At 45.1% G+C, this 27,838-nt stretch overlaps 1 protein-coding gene across 10 annotated transcripts in view; it reads left to right on the forward strand.

Moving 5' to 3' along the window:
- The window catches only part of mef2aa (myocyte enhancer factor 2aa), a 133,894-nt gene that overhangs the window by 86,172 nt on the left and 19,884 nt on the right, over positions 1-27,838 (forward strand). For 4 of the 10 annotated variants that reach the window (XM_066684215.1, XM_066684217.1, XM_066684216.1 and 1 more), the window contains 3 exons: positions 13,446-13,577; positions 13,649-13,783; positions 16,181-16,406. In XM_066684215.1, coding sequence (XP_066540312.1) covers positions 13,446-13,577; positions 13,649-13,783; positions 16,181-16,406 — 493 coding nt within the window. The remainder of the gene's footprint in view (positions 1-13,445; positions 13,578-13,648; positions 13,784-16,180; positions 16,407-27,838) is intronic. The other 6 variants (XM_066684219.1, XM_066684225.1, XM_066684222.1 and 3 more) reach the window with 2 other exon arrangements.

Consider the following 27,838-nt stretch of genomic DNA (forward strand, 5'->3'; position numbering starts at 1 on the left):
CTGGTCTGTTTGCGTACTGGAAACTGGTTTAATGTGTTTACGAACCCCCGGTGTCAGTAAACATATATATAAAAAAAAAAACAAAGTGGCTCGCCCAGAAAAGCTAGGCCTCCTCTCACGGCACAAAAATTGGCCTATTGCTGCTCCATGGGTGGGTAAGATGGACTTATTGTTGCTGTTTCAGATTATTTAGGAAGGAGCCAAATGTTTTTGATGAAAACATTTTGAAGTGTTTGTAACTGCAGGAAGTACCAAAATTTAGGAACAAAAAGAGCGGCAACTGACAGCCGTTCAGTCCGAGCCCTGCTTCTCTAACCTTTAACATATTTAACACATCTACTAGCGTCCACAGAGTGAGAGTTTGTGCTCATATATTCACACACAACAAAAATTATGCTCTGCACATGGCTGTGTGTATTTATAGTGAGCACAGAGTGGCGTAGCATGTTATTTCACTGTCAGCACAACTAAATATTAATCAGTAAACATAATAGCTAATATTACTTCCAAAATGAATAACAGTTCAGACTCTTAAGAGAAAAACGCAAACGTTGTCCCACTCTGTTCACAGGTCTGTGTAAATGTAGACGTTTCTGAGTGTGTACGCACAGATCAGGGCCGTGTATTTCACGTCAGTCGATAAGTTAAGCTCGCTAGCATGAAAGGTGGCTAATTAGCTGTTAGAAGCCTTTGAGCAGTTGTTAGGATGGTTCCAGCTGTCTCTCCAGCAGGTGAAAAATGAAACGGCTGTAATTGTAATTCTGTTGGGTCCCAGTTGTTGTATTTGATTGTAGAGTGGAACTTTGCTTGAAGTTGCAGTGGGTTACTGTGAGTTAGCATTTAGCATTAGAGCATGAGGTTTATTTATGAGAATGGCAAGAGAAAACTTACACTTAGAACTTGCAGTAGAGTAAAAAATAAAGGTACCAAGGAGTGTGTAAATGATTCCAACACGATTAAAAAAAATATTTCATCTACACATTAGTTGAACTGAGAGACAGATCTGTGTTTATACACGTTGTATGCTAACAATTGTCCCTACTGCACAATTAAATACAATACATTCCTCAATATCTTAACCTACCCAAATAAAAATACAGTGAAACTAGCTGTACAACACAGATCATGTTCACAATGTGGGGTACGGTGGGCTCCATATCCAAACATTAATGTGCACATGCACCGAACAAGTGTTTTTTTATCGACCAACTACCTCCCTTCTCACCTACATCTAATACGTTTGAGAAGGTGTAGCTTAATGAGGATATCAACAAGAAGTAATTTCACTATGGGTTTTTTTCGGTTTATTTATTCATGTGGCGATGATGTACACATTTAATTCAAGGAGCTTCAGTGTGTAGCTGAGTTCACTGTAAAGGGGCTGCCGAAGGCCGGCTGCAGATTGATGAGGCCTGCTCCGAGGCGGGGGTGAGGGGATAGTGTGTTGCTATACAGCCGTCCTGCTGGCACGTCCTGCCCTCTCTCCACTCTCCCTCCCTGCCTTATCGGAACTCCTAATTGTCCTTATGAATATTTTAGAGGCAGCAGGAACAGGGGTTGGGGGGAGGGAGGGGGGGGCTGCTATGGTTTCAAGGGCTCTGACGGCTAATGATCCAATCTGTGGCCAGAGAAGGGAAGGAGGGAAAGAGAAATGGAGAGAGGGGAAAGGGAGAAGGAGTGAAGGAAGGAAGCCTGATGGATGAAAGAGAGATCCTGCCATTTGCTTGATGTGTTCACATGTCGTGATATGAGACCCTTTAACCCCTTAAACTCCAGGATTATGATTCACTGATTAATCTTAAGGCAGTAGAAGTCATCAGGGAGTGCGTTATCACAAATAATATAACGGCGCTCTCCGGGCCGCATGCCATAAATCCTCACAGCCGTGATGTTAATAGATGGCTTGCACAGTGCACAGGAAATTGCAAAGCAAATATGCTTTATGTGTAAATGCCATGCTTTATTTGTTTAATTGTCCAGACACAAAAAAATGCAAACATTATTAAAGCATGAGGAAAAAAGACAGAAATTATACAGTCACCTCAACAAATGAATGTAAGATTGTTTTCTTTTTTTGTGGTAGTTCCATGCATTTTATTTTTGCATGTGTGTAGTTTTCCTAAACAATCTTTTGCAGAGAACTGTGTAGTTTTAATAGACACTTTCTACAACCAAGAAAGTTTAAGCTTAAATTGCCATAACCAAAAAAATATGGTCAGTAAATTGACACACAAATGTTTTCATATTTAACAAGAAAAATCATCATATCAGATACCACATACCACACCCACACACACATGGTGGCATTCGGGGCATTCAACACTTGCACCTGGGGAGCAGTTGGGGGTCAGGTGCCTTGTTTAAGGTCACTTTAGCTGTGCGTTTTTAGGGGGAACATCACACTGTTCATTCACTCCCTGCAGGTCCAGGGGGCCTGGGGTCCAAGCCTGCTTCTCTAACCTTTAGGCCATGGCTATGGCTGCCCCCTTCAACAGGGACCTTTGCTTTTCAACCAATCTGAGAGTTGTGTACTGTATAATATCCAGTAAATTCTTTCAATTATTTGCTAATCAGTGTGAAACCCAGTTATTATTTTTGTTCTTTTCGTTTTGAGAATGACACACTCTGGCGTGCCCTTAGAGTATACAATTAAAGGCAGACTGTGTGAATTCTCGACACATCTTACACATTGTACAGTAGATTGGGGACAAAATATTGAGGCCAGTGGGGGTGGGAGAAGTACTTTGCCGCCACATGGTTCGCACCAGTTCACTTCCCTCTGAAGCCAATACAATGACTTTGAGATGCCTTCATCCTCAATTCTGAGTTGAATTCCCAGTCTGCTTCCGTGTCCCAGAATACCCCCTGATTGAAAGTGCGTTCCTCTCTTGTGCTGGCAGCTAATAGCTTCGATGTTTAGTCTCTGGGCAGCTGCCGTTCTTATCCAGCTAGCTATTGCTCCCCGAAGTGTAATGCACCCGCTAATAGGTCCCTGCCATATTCATAAAAGCCATAATCTCAGTGGTCAACCGCCAGTAATTATCTACCATATATGGCTAAGCCCAGATGAAGGCATTCTCTTTCTCACGCTCTGCCCGGGATCTATCAGTCCGACTCCCAGAGTGGGCATAAATCCTGGCGTGGTGTTTGTGTGTGTGGAGGACTGTGATGTGAGCACGCAGCTATTGTCTGGCTTGAGGTGGGGGAGAGTGGGACCGTGTTGGATTTCAGTGTGTATTGTTTTGTTTTCTAACCAGCTGCACAGCGATCATAATTACCAAACAGTCAGCGGCAGAGGCTACAAACGAGCCCCCGCCGTTCAGCTTCCTGTGAGGACAGCGCACAGACAATAGCACCTTTGGCCAGGAAGGGTGCCTGTGAGGTCACTTCCTGCTCTAGTGGTCCAGTCACCCACGGCGGCGGGGGTTTTTAAGAGGCTGGACAAGACAAGCAAGAAGCTAGAGAGAAACAATCTCTGATTAGAGAGGAAATGCTCATTCGGTGAGTGCAGAAATAGAGGATGTAGATTGATTGCTGTGGTAGAGCTACAGGTGCTATAGATGCTAGATAGAGAGAGAGAGAGAGCGCATGGAGAAGCACTGAAAGCCATGACTCTCAGATGTTCTGTATGAGTAGAAAAGCTCTAACAGATAAAAGGCTTCCTCCCTGTGCTGATTTTTTTCCCCCTCTCTCCCGCTCAAAGACTCCCTTTGATAACTCTGTTAGACAGACTCTCCCGACACACTGCTGATGTCATGAGGATCAGCAGGCCACCTTTCCTAGCATGGTGATACAGACACTGGCTCATTTCCGGGCCAGAGGGCCTAAAGTGGGCTGGGTGAAATGAAGTATGGACCCCTGGCGCTATTCAAACAATGAGCAACAATAACCCAATGTTCAGAAGTTAGGGTCTGGGATCCTGAGAAAACAGAAAAGGGACCTTCGGGACTGGAACTGAGGGGAGGGTTTGTAAATAAAACAAAAAAGAAAGCACTGTAAAGAACATGGAGCACAAATGGGGAACGTTTGTGTTGATGGCAGTTGCGTTTCGATGGTTATTTTAATGTGAGGGTGGTGTGCCTCATCTTCAGGGGTTTTTCATTTTTAGGAAGTTGTTGAGGAATTCTACAAGGCTACGTAGCTGTGGATGGTTCCATAATAAACTGGATAAGGAGCTATTTTTTAAGTTATAACAAATTGAACAGATCGTCTTTGGATTCAAAAAGCACTGAACAAATCTGAATAACAAAGTGTATCAACATCATTAGAAAATAGGTTATTACAGTGTATTATATATCACAGACTAACATCTCTAAACCTTCTAAGACCATATAAACAACACACACACATACACACACACACACCCTATACACACACACACACACACACACACAAAACAAGAACTGTATTTTAAACAGAAACAGAGAGCTGATACCCCACCCATGCTCTTCTGCTCTACCCTTCTCACTCCCTCCCCCCTGTTCTCTGTCTCTGTCTCTCTTTCTCCGTCCTTCTCTCTTTCACACACACACACACCCACACACACACACACACACACTTGTTTTTTTCCCCAGGACCATTTCTCCTTTATTTTAAATGTTGGGCTTTTAGACCCGCAATCTCAGTCTACTTTTGTATCCCCCTTTTATTCGCGTACAGTACATGAATAAGTCAAACTCAAAAAAGCCCTTGACACGGGGGGGGTTGCAGTAGACTAATGGTTTTTCAAGGCACAGAGTTGGGCCATTTCACTGAAAGTGCTTCACAAGGAACAGGTAATGTAGGCGGCTTATGCAAGAGCTTCACTCCAGCGCTATATTTAGCGCCCTAAAATTGTGTTGAGATTATACTTTTATAATTTTGGACTTAATTAACGGGTGACTTAAGAAAAGGCTGTTTTTAAGCAGTTCCTGTAAACCGAAGGCAGGCAGTTATCCTGGCTCTGATTACAAGGCTTTCGCATCACTTTCGCTTTTTCTTACGCCGTGTAGACATGCTCATTGTCTTAAAAAGCACATGGGGTGGTTGGATCTGTGAGAGTGGCTCTTTCGGGGGATTGCGAGGTAGAGCAGTAGTAGCTGTGGGGATGGAGACACCAGGAACTAATGGAGCTTTTGGAGAGTATAGTGTTCGGTGCGCCTCTCTCTCTCTGCGTTACACACACAAGCAGCTATGTCCTGCTGGCTTGATGTCAGTGTCTCTCTCTCTCTCTCTCTCTCTCTCACCATTTTTTTTTCTCCTGTATGAGCCAATTTTTTTTTCAATCAATGGGGCTCTGGCTAGCTTTGTATAAAACAGGGATAATGGCTGCCTTCCCACTGTCCTGTGCCTGAGACATCCAGGACCTGCTGAATAGATTACACAATATGGGTCTTCAGTGTCCTCTCCAGGCCCCTTTACCCCCCACCACACACACGCACACACTATCTCCCCACAGCCGTTATGACACACTCTTTTACGCACAAGCGGCCCTCGCTGTGGCCAACTCTGCCTGCTCTGAAAACAATATACATAATCTGTTTGACATCTCAGACTTGTTCCTGTCCAAGCGCTTTGTGCCACGGCCTAGAAAGTCCTAGAAGTCCACAATCATCAGCAGCGCCACGGCGAGCAACACCATACCCTTAAAAGTGTAATTACGAATGCAAATGATGCAGTTTAATCAAACTTGTGAATGACCCCCTCGCCCCTCTTCCCTGTGCTTGGAGTTAATGGATTCAGACCCATCCAAATGCATTAGCGCTTGGCAACGCCTGCTCCACCACTGCTACTAAGTGAACGCAGTATTTGAAGATCTAGAGCGGCATCAGATGACAACAAGTGTTGCTAGTGGCTTGGGACTGTTGGTGGGTGTCATGGCCGGTGACCTTCAAGCCCCCCTTCTATGGCCATGCTGGAGTTTGGAGGCTCCTGATTGGCCGACGCGGGCTGGCAGGTGTTGGGGAGAGGGCCACCTGTTCGGCCATGTGCTGATTCCGTGATCCGTTTACTGCGAGCCGCGGGCGGAGACCGCGGGACAGCCGAAGCATGCCAAGTCATTTAAGAGGGATTTACGACTGCGCTGTCCCTGTGTTTCACTCAGCAGAACGCTCCCCGTCGCAGCTTAAGAAGCCGTCTTTCAGGGGGCATAGGCGGGGGAGTGTCTCTCTCATCGGCATTTCAACACTTCTCCAGCACTGCTCATTCACACCCACACCGAGCGAGCTCTTAAACTGATCGCTTGATGAAACATCACATTAGTGCAGTTTTGCCCTTGCCCCATTTGTGGTTAATCAGTCAAGACATTTCATACAGCCAAAGTTTGCTTCCTTGTTTTTTCAGTGGATCTGTTTAGTAGTAGCTTAAACCCTCTGAGTAGCATCATGCAAATTACACACACACTCGCCTCAAATTATAGTGGCGTGCTAAGTATTTTCAAATACACTTGCTTATTGGAGAAGCCTGTGTTCATATTCTTTGCTCTGGATAAGTGTGTCAGCTGAATGCTGTAAAGGCGAGCTACATATTACTAGCGCGTTTGAACACATTTCCCACGTGTGACCCTTCAGACGATCTGCAGTTTTGAAGGCTGAGGGTAGAGTCACTCAAAGGCTGTTATATTGACGATGTACCTGTTGCCCAAAGTAAATAAAGGCTAAATATGACCTTTAAAGTAACACTAGGTAGTATTTTTACCTTAAAATTACAGCTTACTAATCATTGTGATGTTTCACTTAGCTGTAATAGGGAAAATAGAGCCTCTGACACTGCTATTCTGGGTTCAGCAGTGCAGAAACTGCACTATGTAACTGTTAGAGGAGGGTTAGAAAACCACCCCCTTCCACTTGATTTCAGGACAGTGCTGTAAATGTGAATTACATTCTGCAACTGTAGGGGGAGCCCAGGAGAAAACAAATGTACCTAGTTACATAGTGTTTGCTAGTTATAACTAGCGAACTGCAGTTAAAGCTACTTTTTAAATAAGACCTGCCAGAAATTGCAGCATTCAAATAATCTGCATTGTACACACGTCTGCATGAGGGCCGTGCCTGTGAAGAGGAGTCAGATTTCAGCACACCACCAGAAATATCAGTCATTATACAGACTGTGCTGGATAGGGCTGTCAGGAGAAATGTGTATCAATTAATGAGCAGCAAACTAACAAAAGCAACAGGAAAGTGGGATCATGCAAACTCCAGGAATGAGAGTGAGAGAACTCACTCTTCCTCTGCTACAGACACAGTGGGGACATTGTAATGTCCATTCCTTTGTGTCTTTCTGTCCTCTATCTCATAATCTGCATTTTGCCCCATGCTGTGTGCTCTGGCCCTGACTCTTTGCCCCCCAGAGGCCCCCCTCTCTCTGGCCGGGCGGGGCTCAGCGGGCGGCTGCGCTGGGGTTTCGGTGTGGAAGGCAGCGGCCCTGCCCTGGTCCCCGCCTCTGCTCCTCCAGTCCGGCCGCACCGTTGCCCACATAATGAGCAGGTTGGGACTTTAATTTGCAGGTCCTGATGGAATCTGTGGCACTCTTGGGGAGAAAGTGCATAGTTTCCCGGGTAAACACAGCCCTGCAAGTGCACCGAGGCCTCCGTAAACAGGAAATGATTCAGGAAGGCGTCGCTCAGAAAGAGAGAACGAAAGCCACTCTCGCTCAACCCGCTTAAATAGTTGTACGACTGTGCTGAGGACCTAGAAATATCATTATCAGTGAAGCAGCGCTGCAGATTCAGAGAATATGTGTGTGTGTGTGTGTGCCATATAGTGATCATAATGGACCCAAGAGATACAGAGTGAAAAGTATAGATCGTACCTAGTTACATTTATTCAAATAGATGTACCAAGGGCCATTTTGATATTGTTATACCTTTTCAGGGGTTTCCAAACAATGCAGCCAGTTATGTACCCAAGTATATTTTTAAGGATATGTATTTTTTTTAGGCTTTACACGACACAAAATAAAGCATTATGAAAAGTTTGTGTTGGCTACTTTAATCAGAAAGCATGGGATCAAACAAACTATATCTGAGCATCTCCAGTCACAGCGCCGAACCCAGGTATATTCCAGCAAAGACGGGGTTAAGCCATGTACAACAGACATGACCAAAATGATCTAAATAAAGAGCGGAGAAATAAGAGGAGAATAAAGAAAACTGAGCAAAGACAGTAAATCAAAAGTGGGAAAGAAACAGAACTGCAACAACAAGCGAAGAATGAAGAGGACAGAGTTAAAACTGAAAAATGAGGGTGTTCTGCACTTTATACTTCACACTGTGTGTGAGCTGTGTGTGGCTCGTAGTTATTTATAGGAACTACCACATTTAAAATATTTAAATACTGTCAAAAAGAGATGTTTAAGATGCTCAGTACTTAATAATTTCTCACGTTTTTGGACTGTGGCTTTCAGCTTCTGTTCTCTGCTCCTTCGCTCGAGGCGTTGTCTCCTCAGTGTAACAGTGCTTTTATTTGAGAATGGATTTAAGATACTCTCCCCACCTCTGGAGGAGAGTGATGTGGTGAATGTACTTGTGTACATCACTTTCAAAAGAACAAAATATATTAAAACACCATTAAAATGGTCAGAAAGTCATTCCTGTGGAAGTACTTTACACATTTAGAGCAGCCAGCGGTGGGACACTTCACTTCCAGTGGCTTTGTTTACAATATCGCGGAAAGAGCAGGTTCATAAAGAGTAGATTAACTTACACACTTAGTAACGTTTGTGATGACGTTGCAGGTAAGCTATGTGAAATAAGAGAGGCCTTCCATTGTAGTAAAGAGACTTTACACGCGAGCTGGCCGTGCGGGGCTAGTAGTTATAGCGGTGGGATAATTGCTTTCATGACGTGTGGATGCGAGTTGTGAACAGAATGTCCATGACATGCAGAGGAAAGAGCACTCTGTTATGCTTTGCAAGTCGTTCTGTAAGAAACAGAGTCTAAAAGCAGAACCAGACTACACAGTTTGACTTCACACATTGCTAGATGGATCAGATAAAGATGAGAACGGGTATCACCCGACTGCTACAGACCTGCCTGAGAACAGCAGCTGCAACACACACACACATACACACACGCACACACAAACACAAACAAAAACACACAAACATCCTGCCTGCTTAAAATTCAGGGACATTTCACATGTATTTTCGCTGTTATTTCCAGTTAAAGAGAAACTCCACTAATTCTAAATTGTTAATTGTAAATGAAATGTATTTATTTATTTATTACAGTGGTGGTGATGGGAACCAGAGGGCTACAACACTTATACAACCATTTTCTATTCTAAAGTAGGGCTGGGCAGTGTGGTCCTAAAATAATATCCCAATATTTCAGGGGAGGTTTGAAATAGCATCTTGGCCATATGTCAGATCATTTAAAGAGCCTTATGTAGAACAGTGGTAATGTTTTAAGTTTTATACTTATACAGTGGAACCTCTACTAACGAACTTTCCAAGATACGAACCCGAGCCTCCTCCGAGCCGGCGGCTGGAAATGGCCACTGACCCCAATAGGCGAGTCTCCCAGCGCCCCCAGACTGGAGTGAGCTTTTAAGATTAGCAAATTGTAGCTTTAGCAATTTAGCAATAGCGTAAATAGCAGACATCGAATATTGTGCTAAGTTAAGCCGTATCTACGCTTCGTCTCCCCACATTCACCCTACTCTCCGTTATTCCACCCCCCCCCACCTCCCGTCATACAGCCAGTGCCTGTGTTACTGCTCCAGCCAGTCGTCACGTCTTCAAGGTAGCGATGTGTAACCACTTACAACTTTATTATTTCTTTTTTATTACTGTTTCCACTGTATTTCTCTTTTATTTTTAGTAACGCTACAAGTATTTTTTTACTAATTTGAGAGTGTTGTAAACATATAGTCCAAAAACACACGTTGGTAGGTGGATTGGCGACTCAAAATTGTCCGTAGGTGATGTAGGTGTGTGAGTGAATGTGTGTGTTGCCCTGTGAAGGACTGGCGCCCCCTCCAGGGTGTATTCCCGCCTTGCGCCCAATGATTCCAGGTAGACTCTGGACCCACCGCGACCCTGAACTGGATAAGGGTTACAGATAATGAATGAATGAATGAATGAATGAATGTAAACATATATCAGTGCAAAAAGGGTGACTTTCGGGGCGGGGGCTGGAACACATTCATTGATTTCCATTATTTTAAATGGGGAAAATTGACTCGAGAAACGAACTTTTCCACTTACGAACCGTGTCACGGAACGGATCAAGTTCGTAGGTAGAGGTTCCACAGTATTAGTATAAATATAAGTTTCAGACATTCAGTAAAAACTGCAAAACATTTGATTACTGTGTGACAGACTCTGGTTTTCTATGAAATAAATAACGTAAGGAATAATGTTCCACAGAACTGAACTCTCCAACTCAGAGCCACTTTCTGCCGTACATGACTCACATAATGAACATCGTATTACGCAGAACTGCATGCTGTCATAACACAGACGATTATCAGGATGTGTATTTTAAATTACTGCAAATGATACGTTAATGGCACAGCCCTATCCTCGACAAATCAGCAAATGAATCTGCTTGTGTTTTTTCAGGTTTTAATATGTAATGTAATGTCGAAAATGAGCGTCGCTCCCACACAGCTCCAGGACCCCGAGGTCCTTGGTTCAATCCTCACCTCGGGTCACTGTCTGCGAGGAGTGTGGTGTGTTCTGTGTGGGTTCCAAAAACCACCAAAATAACACATGTTTGTAGGTGGATTGGCTGTGAGAAACTGTCCTCATGTCCACACATATCGAGTGTCTGATGCCCTGCAATGAACTTGTGCTCTGTCCATTAGGGAACATTCATAACCTTATCATGTAATAACCATCAAACTCTTCAGAGGTCTGGTTCCTGTTACCACCACCGTGAACCCTTTAAACCTGATAAGCTTCTCCAGAAATGCTCATTACATGCCAAACTGCTCTGAATAACCAAGCTTACATTTGGTACATCATGATGAGAGTGGTGTAATTCATCTTTAAGGATGAATAAATACCTGAAAAACATCAAAACAGCCCATCTTTACTACTTTAAGAGAGATTGACACTTGTCGACACAGTCCTTCCACACCAGCGTAACTAGAACATAATGAAAATCTTTACCCTGAAGCTGGTTTAAAAACCTCAAATGTTTGAAGGCTCACTCTCACAAGTCAGAAGAGGAAATGCATAGGGTTTGGTGTTATTTTCAAGGCAGTACTGTCACATTTCTCCTCAGAATGAACTAGCCGTCAGAGCGTAATTGCAAACGGACAAAGCAAACACACTCATCTGTTTTAAAAAAAAAAAAAAAAAGTTGAAATGCTAGATGTCCCCAAATGTTGGCAGGTAAACACACTGGGGCTTGTTAGTCCATACAACCTTCAGTTTCTTCCCTGTAACAAGATCAATACAAAGCTATTTCCTCGCACCAAGCATCCGTGATATCAGCGTAAAATAAGGCAAATATTTTGCTTAAGTATATCACAGTAAAGCAGGCTTCTCCTCTCCATCTTTGCTCTTTGAATAAATCAGTCTATTTCATGGTCAAATAAGCATTAGTGACCCGATATGGTAATCCATTATTTCGGCACGCTACTCTTACACAGCTTGGCTCTTGTGAGTGGCAAGTGCGCTGGAAGAAACTCAAAGCAGCTTCCAAGTGTCTGCGCTGTGGGACTTTCCTTACGTGAGGCTGCCTTCCAGCTGGGTAGCTTATGATAACTGAAAGATAATGAAAAATGCATTGAAACACACACACATTATATATATATATACACTCACACAGACACACACATGCTAAGAGGCAGTGCAAGTGTGTGTGTGTGTGTGAGAGAGAGGGAGGCAGTGAGTAAGAGACAGAAAGAGAGTGAGAAACATGATTTGGCTTCTCCTGAGCCGAATGTTTTTAAGGCAGAGGATAAGGACTGACAATTCAATTTCCTCCACAGTGGCTAATGCAATAGCCACGGAGCGAGCGTCACAGTATTAGCTGTAAAAGCATTTACCAAATTAGCCCCTGGAGTGCTACCAGTGTAAGTTCAACACCCTCCCTGCGAATGTATCGTCCCCATTATCCATATGCTACAGCTCACACGTAGCTATAGATGACTGAGTCTGCAGTGTAACTATGAGTTTATTAACCTTGTGTTCTCGCTACGAGCTAACACAACTGTCACTTTGGGAATGATATTAAAATCAGTCATTAATGAACCACGTACCTCAATCACGTATAACATCTCGTGAAGAGGTCAGAGGTCGTTTATTTCATTTCCGGTCAAAGTGGTCATTAAGTATAAGATATTTTAGGAGGCATTTCTGAGGAGATTAGATGGAAGATTTTAAAAAGGCATTACAAATGCAAAGAGCTGGACTGAGGGTAGAAATGGGAGTGATCATCCCGCAGCTCAGAGCTCAGCATCACTGCAAAGTCTTTGGACGTCCCTTGTAATGAATGAAAGTTGTAATGTAGGGTGAACTCCAGGGTGAGTTCTTTAGGATGAGGTACTAATGGTGCTTTTCTACTGTACGGTACCCTCTCTACTCATTTAGTACCTGGTTGATTTTCCACTATAATCCACCCCTTGACAAAACCATGAAATGTAGCTAGCGGCTTTGCAAAAACAGTGTGCTTTGGAAGCTGCAACAACAATGGCGGCTTACGTTAAGCGTTGTGTACTCACCGTTTATCCGTCTTCAGTTCAGACAGATCAGTAGAGTTTGTTCCTTCCTTGTTGCAGCGTCCAGCTCTCGCTGGATTCTTTCGTCGGCCACCGATCCAAGGAGCGTTTGAACCTCTTCAAAAGACCACGGCGTCATTTTACGAGCTGCCGTCGTGAGTCGGATAAAAACAAACGTGATCTCTGCTGCAGCTGGAGATTTTACAGATGGAGAGTTGGTGCTGGATGTGTGCTTTTTATCCTGTAGACACGTCTCTCTGGCCAATCAGTGCCCTCCAAGTTTACACATCACTGTTTAGTCCCTACCCTTCTCACTCTCTCACCACGAGTACCAGATTTACCTAAAGGAAAAGCACAAGATCAGAATAGAGCACAGTTGGGTAGAGTAGGGAGCATCCAATGGAAAAGCGCCATTACAGAAACTTAATAAAAGGAGAATATTTGATCCATCCTGACACTGGAAAAATGACTTCAAATTATGCAAATGATGGTTTCTGGGCAGTACATCCTGTACATTCATGGTATAAAATGTGTTAATGTTGTCATGACTTTTACATTCACAGATTTGAACTCATTTCTAATGTAAAGTCAGTCTGAGTGAAACACAGATGATTTTCTCGACAGGGATGTTATTCTTTAAAATGTCATTGTCACTAATCCCCTCTTACCACAACAGCAAATGATTATGGCTTTCCAGAGGCTTTAAGCCGAACTATCCGCTGGAGCCTGGACAGCCTCAGTGTGTTTGCATGTGTTCCATGTACAGCATGTGTGAATTCTCCGATTTTATTTCAGAAATTAAGAACCAAAGGCCATAATGACTGTGCCAGTCCCGATCCGGACGACTGTTTTGGCCACAGTCCCCTCATGGACGACCGTTTCAGCAAACTAAACGAAGAGAGTGATTTAATATACAAGCGCTCTGCTGTAAGTACTGCCTCCTCCTCCCCTTGCCGTTTTGTGTTGATCCCTGTTTCTATTGTTGATGTTCACTACAGGCGCTTAACAAGAAAGAACACAGAGGCTGTGATAGCCCGGACCCCGATGCCTCATATGTCCTCACCCCCCACACAGAAGAGAAATATAAAAAAATTAATGAGGAGTTTGATAATATGATGCGAAATCATAAAATCGTAAGTAAACGCAACATTCTTGCTTGGCTTTGTGGCAGAAAGGATAACCCCACCCCCTTTTTTTTGTTCACTTTTTTTTTCTCTTGTTTTTCATCCCCTCACCCTGCAACCTCTGTGCACACTTTTTAATGCAGATTTTTTCAAGCATTAACTTTTTATTTGTATTTATTTATTTTTTTAGTTCAGGCATTCTTTTCTTTGTTGACTGCCCAACACTTTTTTTTTTTTTTTTGCACACCCCGATAAGATCACATTGTTTGGATAGGTGTTGCCCTTCATTGGGCGGCTCAGCCAAAAAAGACCAATTTTCGCAACATTAGGCTCTGCTACGATAACCAAAACCCACCCAGAATTTCAGCCAAGTGCCTCGTACGATGAAGGAAGCAGTCTTTCCCTTTTTTTTTTAGAGCAGAAGTAAAAGCAGAGACAGATTTATGCTGCCATGAAAAATATTTCCCTAGGAAGATTCCTCCAGTTCAGAGCAGTGGCTGGAGTATTGACAGATCCGGTGGCTGGGGGTGATTGATGTGTTCTTTTCCACAAGCCTAGTTTACACCCTGGCGGATCTGGAAATTGAATCTTTTCTTCTTCTTCGGCGCTACACTGTGCCCGGGTCATGTGATAGAGGGAGAAGATTGTGGTGAGCTTGAATGTTCCCACTCTCTGTTTTTCTCTCTTTCGCTCTCATTAGAGCCACGTTTTTTTTTTTCTCTCACTCGTCCTGGTGGAGGATAACACCTGGGCTGTCTGTTCATCTCCCTTGCTGATTCCCTTCAAGGGCCTGTGTCACGGAAAACAAGGATGTTTCATCCCTTGTTTTAATGCAACACTAGGTAGTATTTTTACCTTAAAATTACAGCTTCGAAAATCGTTGTCCTGCCGTTTCTACTCAGGGCTCAGCACTGCAGAAAATGCTCTATGTAATATCTGGAGGCAGGTAGTAGGAAAGTGCCCTGCCCTCACTCATCTCCCCCTCAATTTCACGACAGTGCTGTAAAAGTGATTAAACTCTGCGCCTGTAGGGGGAGCCCATGAGCATAAATTCCAAATATTTGGAGTTCGAAGTAATATGTAAACATTGTGTAACATATGTATAAATGTAAAAAAAATGTGCTCTTTAAAGCCTTTGACCATCAACCAGCTTCATTCATTTCATACGAAGATAAGACGGACCCCCAGCCCACTTCCTCAAAATAAACAAACGCTTTAAAACAAATACGGACGTTTTTTTCTCTTGACTTCATACAATGGTGATCTTATTGTGAGTGGTGACCATAACATTCTGACAGAGACTTGCAGAGGAGACCCCCCCCACCCCCCAGTCCCCCACCCCACCTCACCTCACCTCACCCCACCCCTCCGGCCCCTCACCGTCCAACCTGCACATGAACAAAGCGCCACTTCTGTTGTGCCATTAACACACTAATGATGTCACTAACTGGCTCACTGACTGAAGCCTGCTGCGAATGGAGTGGTCTCACTTTCACTGCTCGCACTCACCCACCCAGAGACACTGCGGATAATCAGCACTGCACTGACCACGTACCGTATTGCACTCGCATTGTGAGAGCGCTGCGTGCTAGATGTAATTTCACTTTGTTACATCAGACAAAGGAAAGTAGTTTATGCACGCTGCTCCCATCGTTTGTAAGGATTTGCGAGCAGCGTGTGCTGTATCTCAGCGGTGTGATCTCCCTGATACAGTACTTTGCTTTGCTTTAAATGGAGTACATCAAGTGCAGTGCTGACTATTGCCATGAACTCCAAGGTTTCGTGCCGGTGTGTGCATGTCTCTACATGTGTTATGGTATATTCCACAGTGTACTGTGTTTTTGTGCCTGGACCAAACCTGCTTCAGTACAGTGCACAGTGTAAAAAGACTTTGTGGAGGAGGGAGGGTTGTTTTCCGACAGTATTCCTCACACTAGGCAGGGCTTTTTTGGACAGCCCAAGGTGATCCTGAGATCGCCCTCCTGAGATTACCTTTTTTTTCCACTGTGCTATCCATCTTCTGGTTTACCCCATTGTTTGATAAAAGCACCAAAGCCCAGGAGTCGTCTTTCACTCCTGATAGAGGCCTGGAGATACACCAACACACACACACACACACACACACACACACACACACACTACTCACACTCGTGTGGCCATTGAATCTAGGCTAAACAAGATCAAGACTGAAATGACTAAAATTCACCTTGATTTCTCCGTCCAGGGTTACAGTGTGTTAAAGCGAGAGACTACTGTCCACAAAGACATATAGCAGTCGTGATAATGTGATTCCTAAGTGCTTAGAATGATAAACTGTTGAGCACAGAGCCATTGAAACTCTTTGTTTGTGTGTGTGTGTGTGTGTGTGTGTGTGTGCCTGTGTGTGTGCCTGTGTGTGCTGAGTAGCCCACAGCTTTGCCCCAGCAGAATTTCTCCATGCATGTGGCAGTGCCGGTGACGAACCACAACGCCATGTCCTACAACCCAGGGGGATCTCTGAGTGTCCAGGGTCTGCCAGCTGCTGCCGCCTCGCTGACTGACGGCTCCATGCTGTCCCCTCCCCAAGGCTCCCTCCACAGAAATGTTGTGTCCGCCGGCGCCCCCCACAGGCCGCCCAGCACAGGCAGCGCAGGTCAGCGTCTACACCCACTTCTCTTATCCTGTATTTACAAGAAAAGTGTCACAAATGTAGTTCTGCATTGAGGAACCAACATAGACTTTATTTCTACCGCAGGGCCTCGAGGTTCTTGAGATTATCCGATTTGGACAAACATATGAGGTCCTTCATTTTAAGAATTTGGGTCTTAATTTTGAAGCTCTAGCTTTTTTTAAGACACAAGGTACTTGGGTTTTGAGCTCAGAGGTTCTTCCCTTTAACAATTTTGGACAAAACTTTGAGCTTCTTGAGCTTGACCACTTTGAATAGATCTTTCAGAGCTTTACCAATTCTGGACAGAACTCTGAGAGTCCTGAGGTCATCCACGTTGAACAGAGCTTTGAGTTTCTTCACTTTATCGATCTTGAGCAGAGCTGTGATGTGTTCAGCTTATCCTTTTTGGTGTCAAGTAAAATGGCAAGAAGTTGAAGGACCATGAATTGCAGTTCTAATCACGAAGGCTTGCAGGAGTTCCTCGTCCTTAAAGCGCTGAGATTGTGTGCAGTTTGATCTATTAGTCATGTGCTAGTGCCATGTTTTTTTTTTTTTTATCCAATGAGGGAGAATGGAGAAAAGGTGAGGATATCTACCTTCAGGCCTTTGACATTTAATCTTATTTCGGTCCTGTACCTTGAAAAGACTCAGAGTTGTGGTGTTAAGGAAGTGAGTTAACCTACAACCATGCAACAGCTACAACTCTACAAGAGTTTTCAAAACTCATCACTATCGTTTTGTACGGTGTCATCGTGGTTCTTCACAATGAAAGGACCAGGAGGATGAAAGGTTTACAGGAGGTTAAAAGGCTAGAAATATTTTCACCTGCAAGTGGTCGCAGCTACAGCCCTATGAAGGACCCTTTAAGACCTCCTTTTGGAAGAATGGAGTGAAGAATAAAACGCTAGACATGCTTTTCGCTCCCCGGTGCTTTAGCAGAAATTGCTGTAAGTTTCTTGTCATTTTCACATTTCACTCCTTTTCAATGTCAGCAGGAAGGAAATGGAGGTGAGATCAATTAGTAATCTCCAAGAAGCCGTCTCCATGACGACCAAAGGAAACTGTACTGGACCGTTCATGGAGAAGCCTTTGGTTAGAGCAAAGTAGCGTGTACATCCATCCGCACTGCCTGGCAAATACCTGGAGAGGCCTAGCCTTAAATAATCATCTCTGAGAAACTGCACTATGTATTATTTCGAGGAGAAATGTCCCCCTCTACACCTAGGTTTAAGGACAGTGGATTACACTCTCACACACACACACACACATACACGAGGAGCATTAATTCAGTAAGTTTGGGGCATCGGTGTAATCTGGTAGTCAAAGGGATAATTCTATAGTTTCTAGAAAGTGAGTTTATCCGAGGGGACATATAGAAAATGTCAGCTATTTTTATCAGTAGAACTGCAGTCACTACAAAAACTAACCATTCTGAGTAACACAAGTGTGTTGACTAAATTTGAGCACTGCATTGTGCGTAACACTAAGGTCATCGTAGTGTTACGCACAACAAACGGTAAAAATAGACGCTGATGAAGAAGTGGAAAACCAACTCCTACCACCTAGCAGCAACATGGAAAACAACATGCAGCCGGACACTGACATGCAGCCGATTTCCGATGCCGACCTGGGTTTAATGCTCCGGCAGACAACTAAATCGTATCAAAGAAGTTGGAGTAACATGGGAATTTTAAGGAAATTCAGAAAGGTCACAAGTCTGGTCCATTTTTCCTTTACTGGCGTTTTTAATTCTCCAGAAGCAGAACAGCAGAACAAACAAATCACACTTTGCAGCCAGCGCCTCACCCCCTTTCTTCTGAAACCTCACCCACCTTTCAAAATCAAAGCCACTGCATAACTCAGCAGAACAGCACCCTCGTGGAAATGTAGCCACAAGGTAATTAACATACCTCTACCCAGAACAGTCGAATTAAAATACTAGTACAGTATAAATAACGTGTACAGGTTCTGTATGAAATGATCAGAAACTGTAATTAAAAACCTTTGGCACCAGAGAGTTTAAACATCTGAAAAGTCTGTGAAACAGTGGCACTGACAGCACGAGCGCAGTCTAAATTGCCAGGAGTGTTTTTTTGTATTTAATCAGTCCTTGCAGAGTAGAATAGAAAGATCTAAACAGTTTCTGAAATAGCCTGATCATGCTGATTTAATTTGAAAAGCTTGGTGTCAGTACTCTGCCGACGCCGTAAATACCGTGATTATTATTTTAACATCTCTTCAGGGCTTTGAGGTTGCAATATTATGTCACTTTCTCCCCCAAACGCACATTGGACGTACATTAGCGAAGTGCTTGGCTAGCGTTTGTGAGAAGGCGGCACAACCTGACCTTTTCAGACTGTGGAATAAATCCACTTTGCAAGTTTCAAAGGTGCAGGTTTTCAAAGAAAACATTCAGCGCTTCTCTTTACAGGTTTTGCATTGCCGGAAATACCAGCTATCACTTTGCAGAGTCTGTCAGTGTGTAGAAGGGGTCGTAGAGACACTGTGTTTATAGGTGCGGAAAAGGGGGAGGGAGGTTGGCCTCTGCTGCACTGTTGCAGAACATCGTTGCGGTGTTGCCACAAGCCCCCCTCCAGTGACCACAGCTATGGCCAAATACTTTGCACTATCACACTCTGAAACTTCCTGTTGTCAGCCTAAAGCTGCACCTGTTGGTGAAGGTCGCTGTGGCACGGCTCGCTCGCAGGTTGTTGTTTTGTGAGTCAAGAGTAGAGGTCCGTGGACCGGAGCCTAACTTTTTTCATTATAGTGTATACCCCCGCAGATTGTGGTCCTTTTAACAAGAAGCTCTGAAAGCAGGATCATATCAGACAGGGAGCATTAGCCTCCAGGTTGTCATGGCAACTCGATGCATCATTACCATATTTTTTTTTCAGACAGTTGAAGCGAGTGCAGTGTTGTGTACGTTAGGTCTCTTCAGTCACGCACTCAGATGAACACAAACTCTGAGGACTGTCGAGTGCAGATGGTTAATCAACTCGTTTTATTCGTCTGATTAGGTGGCACGCTGGCTGGCTTTCACCAAACGGCAGAGGCAGGAGGCCTGAGGGAATATCCTCTGGAGTCACTCATTACATCCGCTCTCCATGGCTCAAGCTTGGCCTTTTTATTACTCTTTATTGGTGCCATGAGACCTCTTTACCAGGGGTGGGAAACACGCCAGTGTGTAATCGTTATAATGATAAATTTAACTACACCACATACGAGTGATAAAAACCAGTGCTTCTCAAATTCTGAACAAATTTACCTTAAATAAGGCAAAAAAAAAGGAGCTGAATGGATGTCATCTCATTATATGGTTAATTTATTAAATCTGGGACTGCCTTAAATGGTTCGTTTTACAACCGTCGAATTTAAAGAATTACTTGGTAAGATTTGCTCTTTTTGCTCCTGGACTTCCTCTAGAATTTACATAGTGTCATTTCTGCAGTGCTGAGCCTGGAGTAGCTCAGAGGAACATGATTATACAGCTGTCATTTTAAAGTAAAAATACTACTAAGTGTTCCTTTATAAACAATATTTTTCTACGTATTTTAAATGTGGCCCTCCAGCTTTGCTCAAGCCTTCTATCCGTTGCACGTTTTTACAAATCTCAGTGAAACTAAGCGTGATGAGGTGTTGTTTATCAGTTAGAGGTGATGCACTGTGGTAATATTTATTTAAATTTCCCACCCTCATATCACGCCTTGTTTTGCTAGTGTTGTGAACACTATTAAAAACAGGACACTCTCTTTATAATCAATACAGCTGTCTACACTGGGCAGGAGTTTCAGCATGTGATGTGAAACTCTGTTTATAACGGACACTGTGTTTCTGTTTCTGTTGTGCTGCGCTGCTCTGATAAACAGCCAATCTCGGATACTCACCCATTTGAGGTGAAGGCTTGAGCTGTTTTCTGGTCAGTAGTTGATTTATGTTCTGATTTGATGAGCAGATTAAATGTGTCACTTGCTGAGAGCACACAGTGTCAGTCTTGTGTTTCTGTGAATGGTAAATAAGACCTTGAAATGATTGCGTTTTAAAGAAAAACATTCATTTCCTGAATTTCCTTACATCACCAATGTTATATATAATATTATTCATTCATTCATTATCTGTAAGCGCTTATCCAGTTCAGGGTGGGTCCAGAGCCTACCTGGAATCATTGGGCGCAAGGCGGGAACACACCCTGGAGGGGGGCGCCAGTCCTTCACAGGGCAACACACACACACTCACACATTCACACCCACGGACACTTTTGAGTCTCCAATCTACCTACCAATGTGTGTTTTTGGACTTTGGGAGGAAACCAGAACACCCAGAGGAAACCCATGCAGACACAGGGAGAACACACCACACTCCTCACAGACAATCACCCGGAGGAAACCCACGCAGATACAGGGAGAACACACCACACTCCTCACAGACAGTCACCCGGAGGAAACCCACGCAGACACAGGGAGAACACACCACACTCCTCACAGACAGTCACCCGGAGGAAACCCATGCAGACACAGGGAGAACACACCACACTCCTCACAGACAGTCACCCGGAGGAAACCCACGCAGACACAGGGAGAACACACCACACTCCTCACAGACAGTCACCCGGAGGAAACCCACGCAGACACAGAGAGAACACACCACACTCCTCACAGACAGTCACCCGGAGGAAACCCACGCAGACACAGGGAGAACACACCACACTCCTCACAGACAGTCACCCGGAGGAAACCCACGCAGACACAGGGAGAACACACCACACTCCTCACAGACAGTCACCCGGAGGAAACCCACGCAGACACAGAGAGAACACACCACACTCCACACAGACAGTCACCCGGAGGAAACCCACGCAGACACAGAGAGAACACACCACACTCCTCACAGACAGTCACCCGGAGGAAACCCATGCAGACACAGGGAGAACACACCACACTCCTCACAGTCACCCAGAGGAAACCCACGCAGACACAGGGAGAACACACCACACTCCTCACAGACAGTCACCCGGAGGAAACCCACACAGACACAGGGAGAACACACCACACTCCTCACAGACAGTCACCCGGAGGAAACCCACACAGACACAGGGAGAACACACCACTCTCCTCACAGACAGTCACCCGGAGGAAACCCACGCAGACACAGGGAGAACACACCACACTCCTCACAGACAGTCACCCGGAGGAAACCCACGCAGACACAGGGAGAACACACCACACTCCTCACAGTCATCCAGAGGAAACCCATGCAGACACAGAGAGAACACACCACACTCCTCACAGACAGTCACCCGGAGGAAACCCACGCAGACACAGGGAGAACACACCACACTCCTCACAGTCACCCAGAGGAAGCAGACACAGAGAGAACACACGACACTCCTCACAGACAGTCACCCGGAGGAAACCCACGCAGACACAGGGAGAACACACCACACTCCTCACAGACAGTCACCTGGAGCGGGAATCGAACCCACAACCTCCAGGTCCCTGGAGCTGTGTGACTGCGACACCTACCTGCTGCTGCCCTTCATCAAGAGAAATGCTCATCAACTCATCAACCCTCTGTGTTAACTTTGTTTCACCGATTTCACGTTCATTTTTAAAACCAATTTATGGAGTGGTTTGGTCACAGTGCTAACTTCGCTAACAGTAAACGAAAGGTTTGGCAAAAGACATCTTTACACTTTTAATTTAAAGGAGGCAGCTTGTTGCATACCAGCGCAAAGGGCAATATCTGCAGCTACATAGTAGCAGAGTGGGTGCATGTCCACTCCACTGTTCTGCTAGCTCAGTCTGTCTCACTCTTTTCTCCTCTGTTTCACACGAGAGGTTGACGGGGAGCAGTATAGCAGTGTTTGCAGTTCCCCTGCTCCCCTGGATATTTGGAAATCTAGGTCATGTGTGTTCACCACCTTCACAGCCTTGTGATTGATGGGAAAGTGACTTTGTCCTTTAGGAGGACAACCAAATGATGATCGCCTACAATTTGCTTCAGATTCTGCTAATTCAGAACGGACTCACTAAGGTCTCGCTGATACCATTAGAGGGGGGTCTAGACGGATAGTTCACACAGTAATAGTACTATGTCTAAACGTAAATGAAGGCCAGCGAGTAGCTCATTTGCATAATGCTAACAAGGCCCTCAGCTAACTGGCTCTCATTAATTACAGGCAGCATTCTGTAGTACGTATCAGGTTTTAGTTTTTAGATTGTCACCCGTCAGTGTTGTGCGCTCGTCCAGTCGTGATTTTGACACACTGAAAGTAAACAGTGGAGTACTCAAAAGAAAATGGTGGCAGCTGCTAGCGTCCCTGGCCTGCTGCTTGTGTGTACACACACTGTCGAGTCGCCAAGGACGTGCACAAGGTCATGTGTCCAACTGCTCCTCACTGACAGTTACAAATACCAGGATTGCCTCTGTTCTCCCGCAGCCCGCTCTGTCTGTGTCAGGGCTTTAGCAGGGCTGCTTTTTCACCGTTATGGAGCACCTCTCCGCAAGGGACTGACTGCTGGAAACAATGCTCCAGCGCTCCTTAATGCTCCATCAGTCGCACTCCACCAGTTTTAGATGCTCCCCCAATGCTAGAGAGTTTTTCACTGTCATTTGTTTGGGTTACACTTTATAACAACAATCCCAGACCCCTAAAAGAGCCGTGTCCTCGTTATCTGTTTAATCATTTTAATGATAGTTGAGAGTTGTATCATTTTTACTGGCCAGTTATTCACTATTTATTTTTATATGGTAATTACAACATATGCACATATTTATAACATTGTTTAGATGTACAATATACGTACAATAAGTAATGTAAGAAATTAGGAACATTTTATTGTTTCACTGATTAGAAAGATATTATATGTAAAAGAATATAATGTCGCTGTCCACTGTCCAATATAATGTTGCTTTTTCACACTGTGTGAAAATGATATGAAGAATGGACCAATAGAAGAGCTCCAAAATGACTCGGAATAAAATCTTCCAATAAACGTTAAGAAGGTTTTTCCTTTCTCCTGTAATGTTACTATTTTGGGAGATCCATGGTCCTGGAGGTTGTGGGTTCGAATCCCGCTACGGGTGACTGTCTGTGAGGAGTGTGGTGTGTTCTCCCTGTGTCTGCGTGGGTTTCCTCTGGGTGACTGTCTGTGAGGAGTGTGGTGTGTTTTCCCTGTGTCTGCGTGGGTTTCCTCTGGGTGACTGTCTGTGAGGAGTGTGGTGTGTTCTCCCTGTGTCTGCATGGGTTTCCTCCGGGTGACTGTCTGTGAGGAGTGTGGTGTGTTCTCCCTGTGTCTGCATGGGTTTCCTCCGGGTGACTGTCTGTGAGGAGTGTGGTGTGTTCTCCCTGTGTCTGCGTGGGTTTCCTCTGGGTGACTGTCTGTGAGGAGTGTGGTGTGTTCTCCCTGTGTCTGTGTGGGCTTCCTCCGGGTGACTGTCTGTGAGGAGTGTGGTGTGTTCTCCCTGTGTCTGCGTGGGTTTCCTCCGGGTGACTGTCTGTGAGGAGTGTGGTGTGTTCTCCCTGTGTCTGCGTGGGTTTCCTCCGGGTGACTGTCTGTGAGGAGTGTGGTGTGTTCTCCCTGTGTCTGTGTGGGTTTCCTCCGGGTGACTGTCTGTGAGGAGTGTGGTGTGTTCTCCCTGTGTCTGCGTGGGTTTCCTCCGGGTGACTGTCTGTGAGGAGTGTGGTGTGTTCTCCCTGTGTCTGCGTGGGTTTCCTCTGGGTGACTGTCTGTGAGGAGTGTGGTGTGTTCTCCCTGTGTCTGCGTGGGTTTCCTCTGGGTGACTGTCTGTGAGGAGTGTGGTGTGTTCTCCCTGTGTCTGTGTGGGTTTCCTCCCACGCTCCAAATACACACGTTGGTAGGTGGATTGGACACTCAAAAGTGGTGAGGGTGAATGTGTGAGTGAATGTGTAAGTGTGTGTCGCCTTGTGATTTCGGGTAGGCTCCGGCCCCACCATGACTCTGAACTGGATAACCACTTACAGACAGTTAATGAATGAATATATTAATTGGGGCAGGTTGTTATCAGATACTATATAGAGTATGCTCCCCATAGAGAAGAGAAGTTATGTCAGACATGTAAAACAACTTTTCAGATGGCACAGTCACAGTGTCCTGGAAGATCTTAGTGAACCTAAACATCATCTAATATCATCATATTTGGGGAATATCATGCTACTCTGCCGCAGTCTGAGCCCGCTCTCTGTAGTGTGTGTTAATTTGTGAGTTATGATTCGTTCAGTGCATGGTGAATGTTATTGAAAAGCACTTCCTGAAAGGTTGGCGTGCAGTAATAAGTCTGCGCTGCTTTTCTGAGCTGTCAGGTGCTCACTGAGGGGTGGGTTTGTATTTGCGTGAGCCCCCTCCACGTGTTTGTTTGCCTTTGTGCCTGACACACTTAAAGGGGGAGGCCGTGTTTTTCGAGCGCTAATTCAGAGAGGCAGGTAAATAAACTGGCTGTTTCCTTTAAGGCCCCGGCCCCCCTTCTTTCCTTCCACTCTGCCTCCCTCTCTCCCTCCTCTAGTTTCCTTCCCTCTATTGACAGGTGCATCTGTTTTCCCGGTACCGCCGCAGTCCTTATAAGGCTGGTGCGAGTCTGCAAGATGCCTAACCCAGCAGAACTTTGCAAGCATTCGGGCCATGACATCCCTCTAAGTCCTCTGTACACAATGACCGGACAGGCTGTCATAAGCGCTCACTGTGCGTGAGTGGCAGAGACAGGTGGGCTTTGACCGTCTCGCTGCCGAATGCACACAAACACACACACATTCACACCCACAAACACACTTAATGGGACCGAGATTATAAGGGCTGGGCACCCACATGTGAAGATGGTGAGTGACAGCTACTGTATTTGCATTGTAGTGATTAACACACCACACATTTACTCATACACCGATACACAGGCTACAGCTCCTTCCCTCTGTGTGCTTGTGTTTTCAGAAGTGCAGTCGCTGTGCTTTGTCCTGCCAGACTTCAAGCACTGGCTCCTGATCATTCAGTGTCAAAGCCGTTTACCCTGTTGCTCGTCAGACATTTTCCCGCTGACCCATTTCCAGTGGCATGGTACTATGAGACGCTAGGCTAAATTATTTAGTAATTGTGTTAGCAAGGATTGCTCTCCAAAGGTCTGATGAGGGAGTGTGCTGCCCCAGTGATGCTCAGAAAGGGACTGGACGCATCCTGAGTATGATCTATGTGCAGCTTTGATTATTCTGGTAGTGATTTTACGTTTTGGGGGGACTAGTGTAAAGTTGGATATATTATGAAAAAATCTAATGTTCAGTCCATGTGGATATTACTTTGGTGATCTGGAGCCCACCAACACACACACTGTGAAACAAGACCTAAACCGAAAAGCATGAGACGATGGGAGCTGTTCTGACTGTGTGCTGCACCTTACCTCAAGTGCAGACACTTCAGAATTGCCCCGCCCCCTTGTGTGAGTCTGTCCAATCCCGGTGCTGGATCCATCTTTATTTGAGAACACAAAGACGAGGTTGAACGCAGCAAAACAGAGCGTGGAGAAAACGAGAACGGAGAAGAAAGAGAACACAGCAAAAACAGCTAAAAAAACCACAGCTCCTTGTTCCTCACTGCTGTGCACTCGCGGTCGGGGTGAACAGCGAGCGGCTCGTCATCATTTAAAGGAACAGGGCTGTTTAGACGGGGGGAGAACGCTGCTGTGAGGCCTGATCCTTGTGGTGCGAGGTAGAATAGGTTCCCCTAAAAACTACCGACATCCAGAAGAGCCTACTGAACCCTAATATGACATAAATGACCACAATAACTATAAATACCACCATTTTGCCCACCCTCACTCGAGTCTGACCTGGGGATGGCTTTATTTGCACCATTAAACCTTTAAGCCGTGAAGTTGCCAGTCACTGTCTCAACCCAAAGTAGCTGCACTGGTCAGGCCCATTGACATGAATAGGAAAACATGGCCAAATCTCCAAGCCCACTTCAGAACCATGCTTAGTTAGCAATGGCATTACAGGGTGTGGCTAGGGCCCGATGCCCTGGGCTCTCAGCCCTTTGGCTCACTGGACGCACAGCGCAGCTGTTGTTTGTTCCAAACAGCCCTCGACCAGCACGGCTGCCTGGAAGACGAACCACTTCAGCGCTCCTGTCAAATGGACATTCCACACATAGCTCTGAGATTTCTCGAGCAGCAGGCACTGGGGGGGGGGAGAAGGAGCAGTGTGGAGCAGGAGCGCTGGTCACGCTGCTCCGTCTAAAAGTGGCAGGAAGAGCACAGGGAAATGCTCTGGATCACTCCTTAAGTCCCAGGAATGGCAGGGATGAGCCAAACTCTAATCCGGGCACATACTCGGCTCTTTCTCCGGAGCTAAAGCATATATACTATCTTTTCTCTTCATGTTGCCATGCTCTGTCGTCTGTGTGAACTATCATGCTCTCATTCTGGGTATGATTTGTCTCCCTTTTTCACTATTTTGGTGCGTTACCTAACCACGTGTACAGCCGCCGGAGGACAGCGTGACTCATCATATCTCTGGAACAAAATGGCTTACTTTTCTGCTCTTAGTTCTCTTGCTACTGCCGAGCTGCTGGAGTTCCAGCCTGTATTTCCAATTGCAGCCTGCGTTTGATGTGTGGAAGAGGAACAGAAGGCTTTGTGTCAGTCATCTCAAACATGTCCCGATGTTGACTGACAAATTTGTGGAAGTGTTTTTCGTTTTTTTTTTTTTTTTTCCTCCTATTGACACACCATATTTCCACACGAAGCAGCAAAATCTCATCACACATGGCGGATTGAACAAACTGTTCCAAACGTAGCCTGAGAGGAAACACTGCTCTGCTCCCAAGGATTACACGGCCTTCCCCTGAACAATCCGTTTAATGTAGATTCATACAAAACATCCAGAAGTACAGGCAGAAAACGGAGGATTCTTACCTTAATCTTAGACTTCTTTCTACTTACAAAATTTTAATTTCACTCCCTAATGTTGTACAATAAGGGAGTAGCTGGAATCACCGTCAGTGCGGCGCCGCTTTGTGTGTCAAGAGCCCAAACCACAAACAGTTCTCACCCACTCAGTTCTGGGGTTTGAACCTGCAACCTTCCAGACATCAGAACAATTCTGCCCCAAGTCTGACTTACATCCCCTGTTTTCATTGCCCCAGTTGGCACAAGCATTAATGTCACTCACGTGAACCACAGCACAACCTTATCTTCACCAGAACTGGGTCAGATCTGTGACCCAATGAGCATCTTGGAAACTGACAGTGGACCAGCACTTCTTTACAAGAACCGGCCAACGTCCTCACATCGCAGTCCTCTTTAGATTTTTCATAAACTAAATAAACAGCATTGTCTTCTAGGTGATGAGGATATTGCCATTAGAGACACCTTTCCACCAGTCCACAGGGTTCTGTCATATTCAGATACAT

The sequence above is a fragment of the Hoplias malabaricus genome, chromosome 11, assembly GCF_029633855.1.
Source record: "Hoplias malabaricus isolate fHopMal1 chromosome 11, fHopMal1.hap1, whole genome shotgun sequence".
NCBI classification, from domain to species: domain Eukaryota; kingdom Metazoa; phylum Chordata; class Actinopteri; order Characiformes; family Erythrinidae; genus Hoplias; species Hoplias malabaricus.